The sequence below is a fragment of the Pseudoliparis swirei genome, chromosome 17 (assembly GCF_029220125.1).
Source record: "Pseudoliparis swirei isolate HS2019 ecotype Mariana Trench chromosome 17, NWPU_hadal_v1, whole genome shotgun sequence".
Taxonomy (NCBI): Eukaryota; Metazoa; Chordata; class Actinopteri; order Perciformes; family Liparidae; genus Pseudoliparis; species Pseudoliparis swirei.
The window spans coordinates 18,867,351-18,880,006 of NC_079404.1; the positions used below are offsets into that span (position 1 = coordinate 18,867,351).

A 12,656-nucleotide genomic window follows, 5' to 3' on the forward strand; every position below is an offset into this window, starting at 1 on the left:
CATGAGTTTGATTTAAATATGAAGAATAACGATAGTAGAACTTCAACAACAGGTTCCTGTTGTGGAGAACAAATCACAAAAAAACAGCAGAACAAATTATTTGACAAAGACATAAAACAGTGTGTGGGGGAATACTAATAAAAAAAAGTTAAACTAACGCCATAAAAATGTCACTTGAGCAAACTCTTTCCATATAATGGAAAATTGCATTTATCAAGGCCATATGGAAACTCAATCATGTCTTGGCCACATCACAATAATGAGCCTGGATTTATATGATACTGGCAGACCTCCTGGTTCTTTCTTACTTATTCAAAACCAGCACATGGACAGGATCTTGAGATTGTGGCCCCTGGTTTGATGTTGGCTTCCTCCACATTTGTTTTAGTTTCTCTTTCCTGGAGTACTTCCCTTAACCCAATCTCAGGATGTGGAGTGTTTCCTCTATAACCCAAATACATGGGGTCTTATTATACACTGCAAAATGATCACTTCTTAAAGCCAAGCTGGCCTTGCTTTATTTTCACATGGTATATAATTGACTTGTAATATTTAGCTCATAAAAAGTAAGATTTTTGTTGGCTACAATCGCACAACAGTTTCACACAAATGAGAATTACAAGTTGTCTCCCACAGTTGGAAAAAAACTACTTGAATCTAGCTAGTGACTGTCTCACAAATACTAAAGTTTTGAGACTTCACTTGAAGCCAGGAGGAGGAAGATGGTTTTTTTTTTCTGGGAGGAGCCCGGCTTTTTGGAGGGTGACACGTGAAACTTTCCCGAGGAGTTGGGTTGTGTGCTGAACGTGCTCCGTTAACTCGGCGGACAGCCTGTAGTTCAGAGGACCAGCGGGCTGCTGCATACTTTACAGAAGTCTGCCTGTAAATGGGGGGAAACGAAGGGTCTTGAAAAGAAGCTTGCGGAGGAAATGTCTCTCAACCGCGCTGCAATGAGCCCGCACAGCACCGCGAAGTGACGGAATTAAAACACCTTTTTGTTTTGTTTTTAAGTTAACAGAAGTTCAAACTGCTTCGCCTCGGCTCGACCTAACTTTGAATAAAACGCAGTGGCCACTGGAGAAGTTGCTGAGCGGCGCAATGGCTGCCCAGTGCGACGCTTTAAGCGGATACTTGCTGCAGTCGGACCAGGGCTCCAACAGCGAGCGCAGCGCCGACTCTCCTCTCCCGGGATCAGAGGAGGACCTGAGCGGACTCTGCCCGCTGCCCGACCCGGAGTGGACCGAGGAGAGGTTTCGGGTGGACCGCAAAAAGTTGGAAGTCATGCTATTAGGTAACAATATAAATTAAACGGCTAACTTCAAAGGGGGTACATTTGAGTATTTCCACTGGGTGACGCGGGCTTTTTTTTTATAGCTTGTATCCTGTCTAGTTTCATCCCCGTTGTTTCCGAGAAGCTGCACACTTTAGCCGCCCTCTTTGGGCCCTTGTGTTTATGTTAGACACACAATTACACGCTCGCTACTTGAGCTGCCATGTTGGTAACTCCTTCGCGCGGCCAGGGGACTCGCGCGTGTCGCGTGCGTGAGATCTGAAACGAACCAATTAAGACAATTAGGCTTCAATTAGCTTTCGGCTTCCAATTAGTGGTAGAAAAGCAAATTACACGTTGATCGTGGAAATAAGTTGGTAGTTTTACGGCGAGTACGTGTAGTAAAAAACGTAAGTTTGAAAACGGAAAGTTGAAGAGTTAGAGATAAATAAACAAAATAAAAAAAGATCGATGTTGTTCTAATGGAAGTAGTAACCCGCCCCGACCACAGGCTGGCGCTGCACCAGCTCCCATGGTGTGCGTTTATTTGTTTGTAGACTAAACTGATGTTGACCTGAACATGGAGTTACTTTTCAGGAAGCAACACAAAAAAGTGTATACAAGTACAATCGCAATAGTTTCCATCATGACTTCTGCCTCGAAACGTAATGCAAGATTCTTAAAAATCTCATTTGTTTTTCACTGTCATGTTGACTGTGTAATGTTACTATTGGTTTTGGTGATGCAGTTTATTCTCTCCTCTGATCACGTGCAAGTGAACATTATACAAGCCATGCCAGGCCTCTCTGTTGAAATGTCCCTGAGTCTCAGGAACTTGAGCTCATTTATCACACATTTCAAAACGCAAGCGTGTGGAATATTGGAGCCCGCGGTGAATGAGCTGTTTTTCGTTGTGATTTCCAAAAAGGCAGAGAAGCAGCCAAATAATAACTTTCTGGAGGAACATTGGTCATAATTGTACTGTGAATTAAAAAAAACTGATTTAGCATTCTAACAAGCACAGCTTTTGGTTTTCTCACTGTAACTTGGAGAAAGCTGTTCGTTTGTAATGTTTTAAGTTGTGATTTAAATGTGTGACTTCTTCTTGGAGTAATCAACATCGAGTGTCTGGTCCTGAAGTACGTTTTTCCTATACACACTCACACACGCGCATAGATATAGTTCCCCTTGAGAATGTCCCGGTGGCTGCCTCACTGCTCGGTACATTCCTCAAAGCTCCATGTCATCCCCAACTCTTCCAGGAAAACAACTTAACCAGAGGCCGGCCCTGAATCTGAGTGTCCCGGAAAAACCGTGCGCCGTTCCTAAAAGTGCCCTTTTTTTTTTTTTTACGTCTGTTTGTGCCGTGTCTATCTCTCCAGTCAACCTGGGCTTTACCGCTTTGTCAGTGCGGTCTTGTATCTCTGGCAACATCTTGATTCCCAACTGCAGCCTCGTGACATCAGCGAGGCTGCGCGAGTACAAACGGCTGGCGTGCTCATCTGTCTCCGAGTTTTTCCGGTCAGTTGTAGGCTCAGGTTTAAATGCCTCAGTTTCTCAACTGTGAAACTGCTCCAACCTTTGGCCTCTGACCTCTAATCCAGGATGTCTGGTTGCGTTCTATGAAGCGACACAGTCTTTGCATCTGTTGAGTTTTTGCACATGAGGACCACAAGCTCCAGCGGTCGTCTAGATTTGTTTCAGAGATCGGAGCCATAGATGTAAATTCAAACCCCAGTATATGGGTCTTTTAGGCGCCTCAAGTTGGAGCCGATCTCTGGAACATCTGGCTGTGTTTTGATTGGACGAGCTGTGTGGTACATCATGTTCCAAAGGCCAGAATCTGGACTCTAATGAAATCATTTTATGGCAACTCTTGTATATTTGTTCTTTGTGTTTTATTGTTTTTGACTATCTATGGCTTCTCTTTCCCGGAAAATGAAGAGTGCTTGACCGAAAAAAGAGCCACGGCTTGATACATGCAGCGATTACTTTCCAAAGAAAGCTTAGCATCTATCCAGGTAATGTTCCTGCACTCGTTTGCATTTTTTTTCTCGCAGGGCTGAAATGGCCATCTGTGTCAACCGCAACATCCTCTTTTACAAAGGATGATGCCGGTGGTTCATTTTGTAAGTAAACTGCTGTGAGGTGTAAGGTATGCTGAACATGAATTCACTCTGGTTTATGGATAACTCATTCCTACACCTCCGTGCTTCTTTTTTCAATTGGTAGAGAAAATACCAACCGATGGACACATGAATCAAGACAATGCACAAAGAATAGGGACACATTGATTTGAGAGAGAAGTCATTTTTAATTGGGCTGCAAGTGACAATTATTTTCATAATTGATCATATTTGTCAGATTGACCTATAAAAGGTCACACAATCGTAATGCTCATCAAAGCTGGCCACGGGTGTGGGAAGTCAAAATACGCAGTCAAAATACCCAATATATTCAGTTCTTAAAAGAAACATTATAAAAACAAAATATTTAATGTATTTAAAAGTACTTTCCTGAAGACTCTATTGATCAACTAATCGATTGAGGAAGTTATTGTCACAGTTTTCATTTCAAATAGAAATGAGGAAATATTTTACGACAGCATAAATACTTATATTAAGGATTATATCGCTTATTTAACGAGTTGACATTTTCATTTCTGCAGTTCAATTGCATTTACTTGTCCACTGTACCCTACTCATAATTGGCTTATCAATTCCTGATACTTCAATCAATCACCTTTTCCTTTGCTCTCTGCGTTGACATTGTTTAAATAACAAGCGAGCTCATTGTGATGATTAGGAATTACGCTGTGATGCAGGTAAACAGAGATGAGTATGAAACGTTTATGTTTTCCAGATTACCTGCTATCGTCATCGACCTCTTGGCTGACCGTTTGGTTGATTTCTGTTTATTCTCATCTTCCTGAGCAGCATGTCCACACCGAACGAATTTACTGTCCCTGGCATTGGCAAGGGGTGCAGGTTGCTGGGCTTCGATCAGTAAATAGTGTCAAGTGACAACAAAATCTCTCCCTGCCAGCCATCTGGGTTTAACTGTTGGACTGTTGGCACGCCACAATAGAGCTCCCATTTAATGGCTTGGGTGCCTCGACACAGGCATGAAAGATAGTTTTATGTCGACAGGGAACAGTGGAAGATAACTTTGTGTTACATGTGTTAGAAAGTGAAGACACGGGGAAAGTGTGGGAAAGATGTAACATTTCCTTCAACCAAGCCGAGTGCGTCTCCTCTTCATGTGCAGCAAGGTTTTCCACATCATCATTTTTTTGTATCCACACATGATGTATTCGGGTATGTACGGGTCGGTTTGAGGTTTCCCCAGCTGCGACTACGATGAGAGTTTCGTGGTGTTTCTCACAGCGTGCCCCCCCCCCCCCCCCCCCGGGGAGCCAGTGTGTGCACACAACTTCACATGTTTGCTGAGTAACCGCCACAGCAGCCAGCAATGAGGCGACGTGTATCATTTTCTTCACTGAACTAATGTACGGTCATGCTCCCAAACTGGGTGGCTTTGTTTCAGAATGGAAACATTGTTGTTGCATTTCACGGTCATGAGGAAACACGAGGCCTTCGCAGGTATCCCCGGTATGCAGTGATGATGTCATCGGAGAGTTGATCTGACCACGTGTGTTGAGACACAAAAGAATATGAATATATTAATTTGGAAGCCGGTGGAAGCTCCGCCCCTGAGAAGGGAACATTTCTGTATTTTCCCCTTTTTTTTATCGTTTGGAGAATTCTTTCTCTGGTTTCTGTACCAACGTAATGAGGCGAGTGTGTGAGGGCCTCATCCTCTTCCTCCTGGGTGCTGAGTAAGACGCTCAGACAGGAAGTGAGTGTCTTGTGGGAATGTGCTACAGGCTCTCTCTCTCTCTCTCTCTCTGTCGCTCTCGCTGTCTCTCTCGTTCTCTCGTCTCTCTCTCTCTCTCTCTGTCTGTCTCCTTTTCTATTGCTCCCACTAGAGCATCTGAACAGTGCTCTGTTGTTCCAGCTTCCATCAGATCCGTTGTGAAGTTGTTGATCTTCATCCTAAAACTACAACACAGCCCACCTTCAAATCCAACCGAACCCAGGTGGAAATATTATTGTAAACACTCCACAGACATTTTTGTCTCGGACTCAGTTTTGTGGCTCAAAAGTCGAAAGTGGGCTGTAGAAGAATCGGATACATCATGATGAGGGGAGGGACGATAATCGTGAATATATTAGTGATTTTTAAAAAGCCACTTTGGTCCGTATCATGGGGGAGAAGTCCAAATTAAAGTCCAAATAATACAATTTTAACATTTTATTTTTGCATGGGTAAATTGACAGCGTAAACATTTGAATAAAACACCTTGTTCCCCCATAATTAATGAGACAAAACACTCACGTTGGATTCATTTACAGATGTACTCTTTTCATTGTAATGCCATAACATTAGTCCGATGTGAAGGAAACTGAGAGGAAACCTCACGGATCACCTTTTAGGAAAAACACGGAATAGTGGAAACGATAAACTGACGCCAGACAGGAAATCCTTTCTGATGGGGAAATTGTGTTTTCCCTCAAACGAGGTTGACATCTGTCATTTTGAGATATTGGGATGTTTAAACCAGATTCTGTGCAGAGTGTGTGTGTGTGTGTGTGTGTGTGAGGGTCGTGAATGAGTCAAAGCAGCAGTTTGTATTATGTAGCTGTGGACCTCAATAAGAGGAGTTGCCACTGTCGAGACAAAATAAATCTTCACATCATTAATTTCATCACAGTCGTCCTGCATTTGCTTCCGTCAGTAATTTTCCTTGCACATAATTCAGTCGGATTGAACTTTGACCTTTTGAAATGAGAGCGCGCTTCTCCAGTTGTCAATTTGAGGCAACGGGTACGATTGACTCTTCTTTCCTTTTATTGTTGAAATTATGAATTTTATATGTGCATATGCATAGCTTTAATTAAGTGCAAGGAGAAAGATGAAATGAGTGTATCGTTCTAAATTGTAGTAGTTTTTAAGAGCCATGCCATCTCCAGCTGTCCCTTCCCTGTGCTTTGCTCAGTGCCCCCCCCCCCCCCCCCCCACACACACACACACACCTCCCCCCTTTCACTCTTACTGAGACATGCTGATACAATTAAACAATTCTATTCGGCTTTGCTTACGCGTTGAATTCCTTCATCCTGGGCATGATGAAGCTTTCAGGAGCTGTAATATAATTGAGCTTCGGTCGGCGGAAAAACCTGTAATTCATTACTCCAAGAAAATAAAAGCAGGAGTCCCGTTTCAGCCAACCGAGTGGAGCTGGAGTGCCCTGACCCGCTTCTGGAACTGTAAATGGGCTGAAATGAATCCCTGTTTTTCTACGTCCCTCAAAGCTCTTTTGACTTCAACCCTTTTCAAAGTGCGGATTTACATTCTGTCTGGTTTGCGGTTGGTATTTTGAAACGTTTCTTTGGCGGGGGGGGGGGGCACCCTCGACTTAACCCGCACGCGTGCGCACTCGCCACACCGGCATACATGCAGAAACACACGCATGCACACCGCCCGACCTGAACCCCACCCCGAGAGCGCTCCGTGTTTATCTTTGGAGAACCTCGGCTTTTGGTTTGTTGTTCTCTCTCTCCTCATTCAACATCCAGTACAATCTGCCTTTTTTCCCCACTTGCCTTGATTGGAGAGAAAGCATTTTTACAAGAGCACCTGATTGATTGAATTCCTGGCAGACGACAGAATATTGTCCTCTTGAGCAAAAGAGAAAGGGGGGGGGGGAGTGAGTCCATGGGCAGAGATTTCATATTAGAGCCGAACGGAATCACCAAAAGCGAAGCGATTTTTCGCGTCGCCCAAAACGCGTGAGTTTACTCGCTCGACCGTTCACCGTGTTCACACCATGAGCGTCGAGACGCTCCATGAGGGCGAGGCTTATCTCTGTGTCTCCGTAAAGACCGTTATCATCTCCTTTATCCACCAGAATAACTAACCACTAGTTCTGCTTTATACTTGTCGTGGACATCCCACACACTAACGCCCTCGTGTTTGGGTTGATGACATCACCCGTAGGCTCACTCAGCTCGGTCACTTTCACCGATGAAGTTACTGTTACGTCTGAAAGACTTCCGCTTCCAGCGCTACGAGAGCGGAACTCGAGAGCTGATTGGCTCGAGTTGCGAGATGACCGCCTCAAAGTTGAAATATTTCAACTCGGGACGAAAATTGCGCCGCCCCAACCGCGCCGCCCGGGAAAATATCGCGTCTATCGCAGCCACATGCGTCTACGTTGACTTTTCATGGGATTCGGTCACGCGAAAAAATAGTTTCGCTTTTGGTGTGAACGCATCTTAAGGTTGAGAGAAATGTCCATCATTTCCCAATAGCCCAACGTCAGGTGTACGGTGCAACTCTCGGCCAGCTGATAAGATAAGATAAGATAACCCTGTAGTGAATGTGATATCATAATTCACCCTTGTTCCTGGTGTAGTTCTTTACACAATTATTAACCCTTGTGTTGCCTTCGGGTCAATTTGACCCGATTCAATGTTTCACCCTCCTGTTACCTTTATATTTACTAACATATTTTACCCTTGAGGTCAATATGACCCCAGCTATTAAAATCTCCAGAAAATTATTAGAATTAATATTGTTTTCCAAGTTTAAGTGTGAGGTACTTTATGTTTGTTTGTTGACTCCCGAAAGAACACCGACATTAAACATTGAATCGGGTCAAAATGACCCGAAGGCAACACAAGGGTTAATGTAATGAGTCACACACATCAGTGTGACTGTTCCGGGATCGCGGTCCCTTTAAGTGTTGTGTTGTTGTTGTGACGTGGAGCCCCATGCGGGTTTGGTATCTGGGCAGCGCCATCTTGTGTTCATTCCTTTTTGTGATACGGAATAAACGAGACACACACTTGTGTGCTCAACTTGAGGAATTGTGTTTTGCGTTTTAATTGTGATGCAACTTCCACAACCCTTTATTAGTCCCACAGTCGGGAAATTTCAGGATCACAGCAGCAGGTGCACGTTAGAGCATTAATAAAAAATAAAAAAAGTGAGTGAGACTGACTTCCTTCGCTCCGTGGGGGATCTCACACGGTGGATACCAGGCACCAGGAATGTCCAGCGTTGTGTAATCACGTGGCACCGTTCACTCAGGAGGAGCGTTCATGGAGGAGATGATAACCCAAACGTGTTACCAGCAGCAGTTTCATGCTAGTCTAGGCTATGTCTTATTAAAATAAAAGATCCTCTTGTGTAAATAAAAGTGAGGTCCTAATGGGGGGGGGAACCATAACTCAAAGTCTGTTTCTCATTATATTTAGACCTTCTCGTTTGTGTGACCTCAGGGTCGCAGAGTCCCGTTTCTCCGTCCTGGTGTCGTCTTGGTCGGCGGGAAAAGCGCCGCAACATGTGGCACTCGGGGGCATTGATTTGATAGCGCAGTTGCTCGGCAACCCGGCAGGAGTTGAGAGGCGAGAGGAGCGGTTTCCAGCAAAGAGTGTGATTTTTGCTCGATACGGGAGTTGGCCGACGTGTTCGGTGGTCGCTCCTCTACCAAAGAGAAGTGACTGTGGTTCCGATGCACCGAGTTCTGAAGTGTTCAGTTCTTCGGGGCTCCCGTGTGCGGTTTTGTGCAACAGCCAAACAAACTCCCACTGTTTTATTTAAGAAGTCAGTCAAAAATAATTGCAGATTCAGATCCTTGTCCAGTATAAAATACTAAAGTGATAAATTACAATATGGACTATTGTCAAATCCACATGGTGCTGCAGAGAAGTCTTGGCCTACATGTCATATTATATAGACTTCATAAATCTACTTGATTGGTACAGATCATCTAAAAAAAAATCCAGTTATCATTGTATTGTTTTTCAATAACAGTTCTAACATTGTAAAAGTTATCATTCCCCCTCGTATCCCAATTTGAATAGCAGCTGCAGTCAAAATAACTCAAAGTTTGTTATTTGTTTTGCTAAATCAGCCGCAGCACGGAGACGTATCCCATGTTTAAATGACAAGTACACGGTCCATTGCGTGTGCGCTCGTGTTTTGCTTCGGCTCCCGGAGGCTCATCTCATTAGCTGTGTGTTGAGTCAGCTGCTGCACACACACCGGTGAGGAGGGCATTGGAGATCTGGCGTGAAAACATCACGCTCCCCTAAATATATGGGAAATGTAGTTCTTTCATTCTCACGAGAGCTCGCGTGTCTGGCCCTGATAGCCATCCGTCTCACTTTAGTAAAGGCGTGTGAGCCGACAGTGGACTGAAGGTCACACCAAAAGCGAAACTATATTTTCGCGTGACCGAATCCCATGAAAAGTCAACGTACAGACGCGTGTGGCTGCGATAGACGCAATATTTTCCCGGGCGGGGCGTTTGGGGCGACGCGATGTGGCCGACGCGTTTGCAGCGGCGCGTTTTCAGCGGCGCAATTTTCGTAAAGTTTAAATATTTCAACTTTGAGGCGGTCATCTCACAACTCGGGCCAATCGGCTCTCGAGTTCCGCTCTCGTAGCGCTGGAAGCGGAAGTCTTTCAGACGTAACGGTAACTTCATCGGTGAAAGTGACCGAGCCGAGTGAGCCTACGGGTGATGTCATGAACCCAAACACGAGGGCGTTAGTGTGTGGGATGTTCACGACAAATATAAAGCAGAACTAGTGGTTAGTTATTCTGGTGGATGAAGGAGATGATAACGCTCTTTACGGAGACGAGACACGGAGATAAGCCCCGCCCCTCGCGGAGCGTCTCGACGCTTGTGGCGAGAACGCGGTGAACGGTCGAGCGAGTAAACTCACGCGTTTTGGGCGATGCGAAAAGTAGTTTAGCTTTTGGTGTGAAGACGTCAAACCGTTCCTGGATTGGAGTTGTCATTTTGTTATGAAATCCTATCCTGGTGAAATAAAGAGTTGTCTAACTTTTCTCCTCGCAATGCTTTCTTCTACTTTTTCTGTGAACATCCCAAATTCCACCTTAACTCCTCTTGTGATCGGTGCCAGTGCAGAGGATTTTGTGTAAGCGGCTCTGCAAATTTTGAGATTTACTCGGTGCCTTCAGGGTCTCTCCTTACTTTTTGTAACTTAAAGAGCTCCTGTCTTTATAGAGATGTTTTGACTTCATCGACTTTGCTTGATCATTCTGGCACGGCACAAATGTCGGGTTAACCATGTGTATAAACTCCCCCTTTTTATGATATAGTGGTGTGTGTTTAAAAAAAAAAAAGGATATTGAGGTGCTATGAGGTATTTGTCCTCTTGTTGGTGGAAAGTCATGAAGGATTGGTTCACCTTTCCGTTGAACCCGGACTGAAACTCGCTAATAGTGAACATATTCCCGTCAAGCCTTCTCCGTTTGGTTTGTTATGCGTCTCTATTGATTATTTGATTGTTGTGTTGATCGAAGCCATAACTGTAAAAGTCAACACTGTTTACATTCCTTCGGTGTCAAAGCAGCGGAATCTCCCTGAAAGTTCACGTCTCTCCACAAAATAATGGATACCAGACCCCGTGCAGTCTGCCAGCGTCGAGTCCTCGACGGCGATTTGACGCATTGTGTAATTAGACGGAGCCAAGAACGGGGCGGGGATCTGATGAACTGCCACCGTCATTTTTTACTTTGTCAAAATCAATATCTGCTTTAGATTCATTCCTCCGTGTGAAAAAAAAAAAAAGAAACGCCAGAGGACAGAATTGATTGCGACATGTGATGCGTGTGCTCGGGGGTCTTGTTTCGTTTTTCAGCCGTGATGCTGGAAGGGAGGAGCCGTGTTGTCCTCGCGTAACCTGGGCCAAGAAAACGCTTCTAGACCGTTCTAGAAACAATGGAAACGAGGTCTCATTGATGCAAATCCGAGCTGCTAAAGCCAGTAAAATATGAGAAATGTGGGATGTTCTTTTCAGCGTCCGATCAGTTTCAAGGAAAGCCTATAATTTAAAATGGTTTTTTTTCAGATGGCGGACAAAATCCTAGCCTTCTTGGCTATCAAAGGCAGGGGCTGTGCATTCTTGTGGTTAAATGCCTGTCAATTATTTGAGAAAGAGGGACCGCGATGAATGTTTGCAAATCGAATCAACATGACACAAACAAATGTAAATATTGTGAAGAAGGGATTGAGAATCTGAGAGCCAACACAATGGAACGTGGTGGTTTCCCGCATGTGAAAAGGTTTCCAGTAAGCAGCTGACCTCAGATGTTGATCATCAACGCAACAATAACTTTAAAAACCAATTGTTCAGCAGGGATCACACATGATCTACGACTTGTAGTCAGAGGATTCGAGGACGAACAACCCTCTTAAACTGTTTGTTTGAGACGAAGTAGCCTTATAATCATTTGTTTTCACTGAATTATTCAGTCGCATCATGTTCAATAAAGCAGTTTTGTGTTTTGAGAAGAGCGTTTTATTTGCTCTAACTAATCCGTCTCTCGCCTTACATTACATTATTCTCTGTTCACGAAGACGCTGCAGTGGTGGTGAAGATAGCAGCAGCTAATTCAATATCCACCAATTGTCAGTAAGAAAACCCCCCAAAAAAAGATCATAATCAGTGTAGCAGAACCAGAGATGTTGTGGGGTTTTTTAACCCACGCATTCTTCTTAGTTATCAGAACCTGGTGCCTCCATTCCTCTCACAGCAGCTCGCCTGAAGCAGCATGCACAGCATGAGGAGCGGGCGTAACAATTTACAAGTATTATTCCACAATTATTACTGGAACTCATCTCCTTGATGCTTGTCACCATAGTTATGGCTCTCACGCAGGATGATGTCATCCCCGGCGCTCTTAATCGATGATGTCATCCTTAATGATGATGTCGCTCTTAATCTCACCGACAAAGCGTTCAGTTGTTCTTCCATCAAGTAGTGCACTTAACCTTTATTCCGAGGTCTTGACCCAGACAAGTGCTTTTTGAAGAAGCCCCTCCGTGGACCCGATGGTGTCTCGAGTAGCTCAGTCAAAAATGTTGTTGTTTATGTTTTTTTTAGAGCGCTGGAGCCGCTACGTATTTTAACCCGATGGCACCGTGCGGTTTCAGAATAAGCGGCGAGGAGGACGAGACTATCGGTCTCTCCATCGTTGTGTTCTTCAGAGTTCATACGACACCCTCCTGCCTCTGCTGCGACTTCTCCCACGGCCGGTCTCCACACCACATGTGCCAACAGGATGTTGTGCTCACACGGTTCATGTTTCCACTCGCGGTCCGTATCGGATTCCTCTCGGCTCAAGTGCCAAACAAGACCAAAACCAAACGCGTTGGATATCTCGTGTTTGTTTCGACAAGTGTGAACGCGCTGAAGTCCGGCTAACTTGGTAACGGCAAACTATTAGTTCTGGCTTGCGTGCCGTTTAAATTAATCAGTCAGGGTTCGTACGGTCATGGAAAACT

General features: G+C 44.6%; 1 protein-coding gene across 1 annotated transcript in view; it reads left to right on the top strand.

Moving 5' to 3' along the window:
• The first annotated feature begins 842 nt into the window (after positions 1 to 842).
• The window catches only part of LOC130206805 (protein bicaudal C homolog 1-B-like), a 64,957-nt gene continuing 53,143 nt past the window's right edge, over positions 843 to 12,656 (top strand). Inside the window, exon 1 of the mRNA XM_056434969.1 lies at positions 843 to 1,291. Coding sequence (XP_056290944.1) covers positions 1,099 to 1,291 — 193 coding nt within the window. The 5' untranslated portion in view covers positions 843 to 1,098. The remainder of the gene's footprint in view (positions 1,292 to 12,656) is intronic.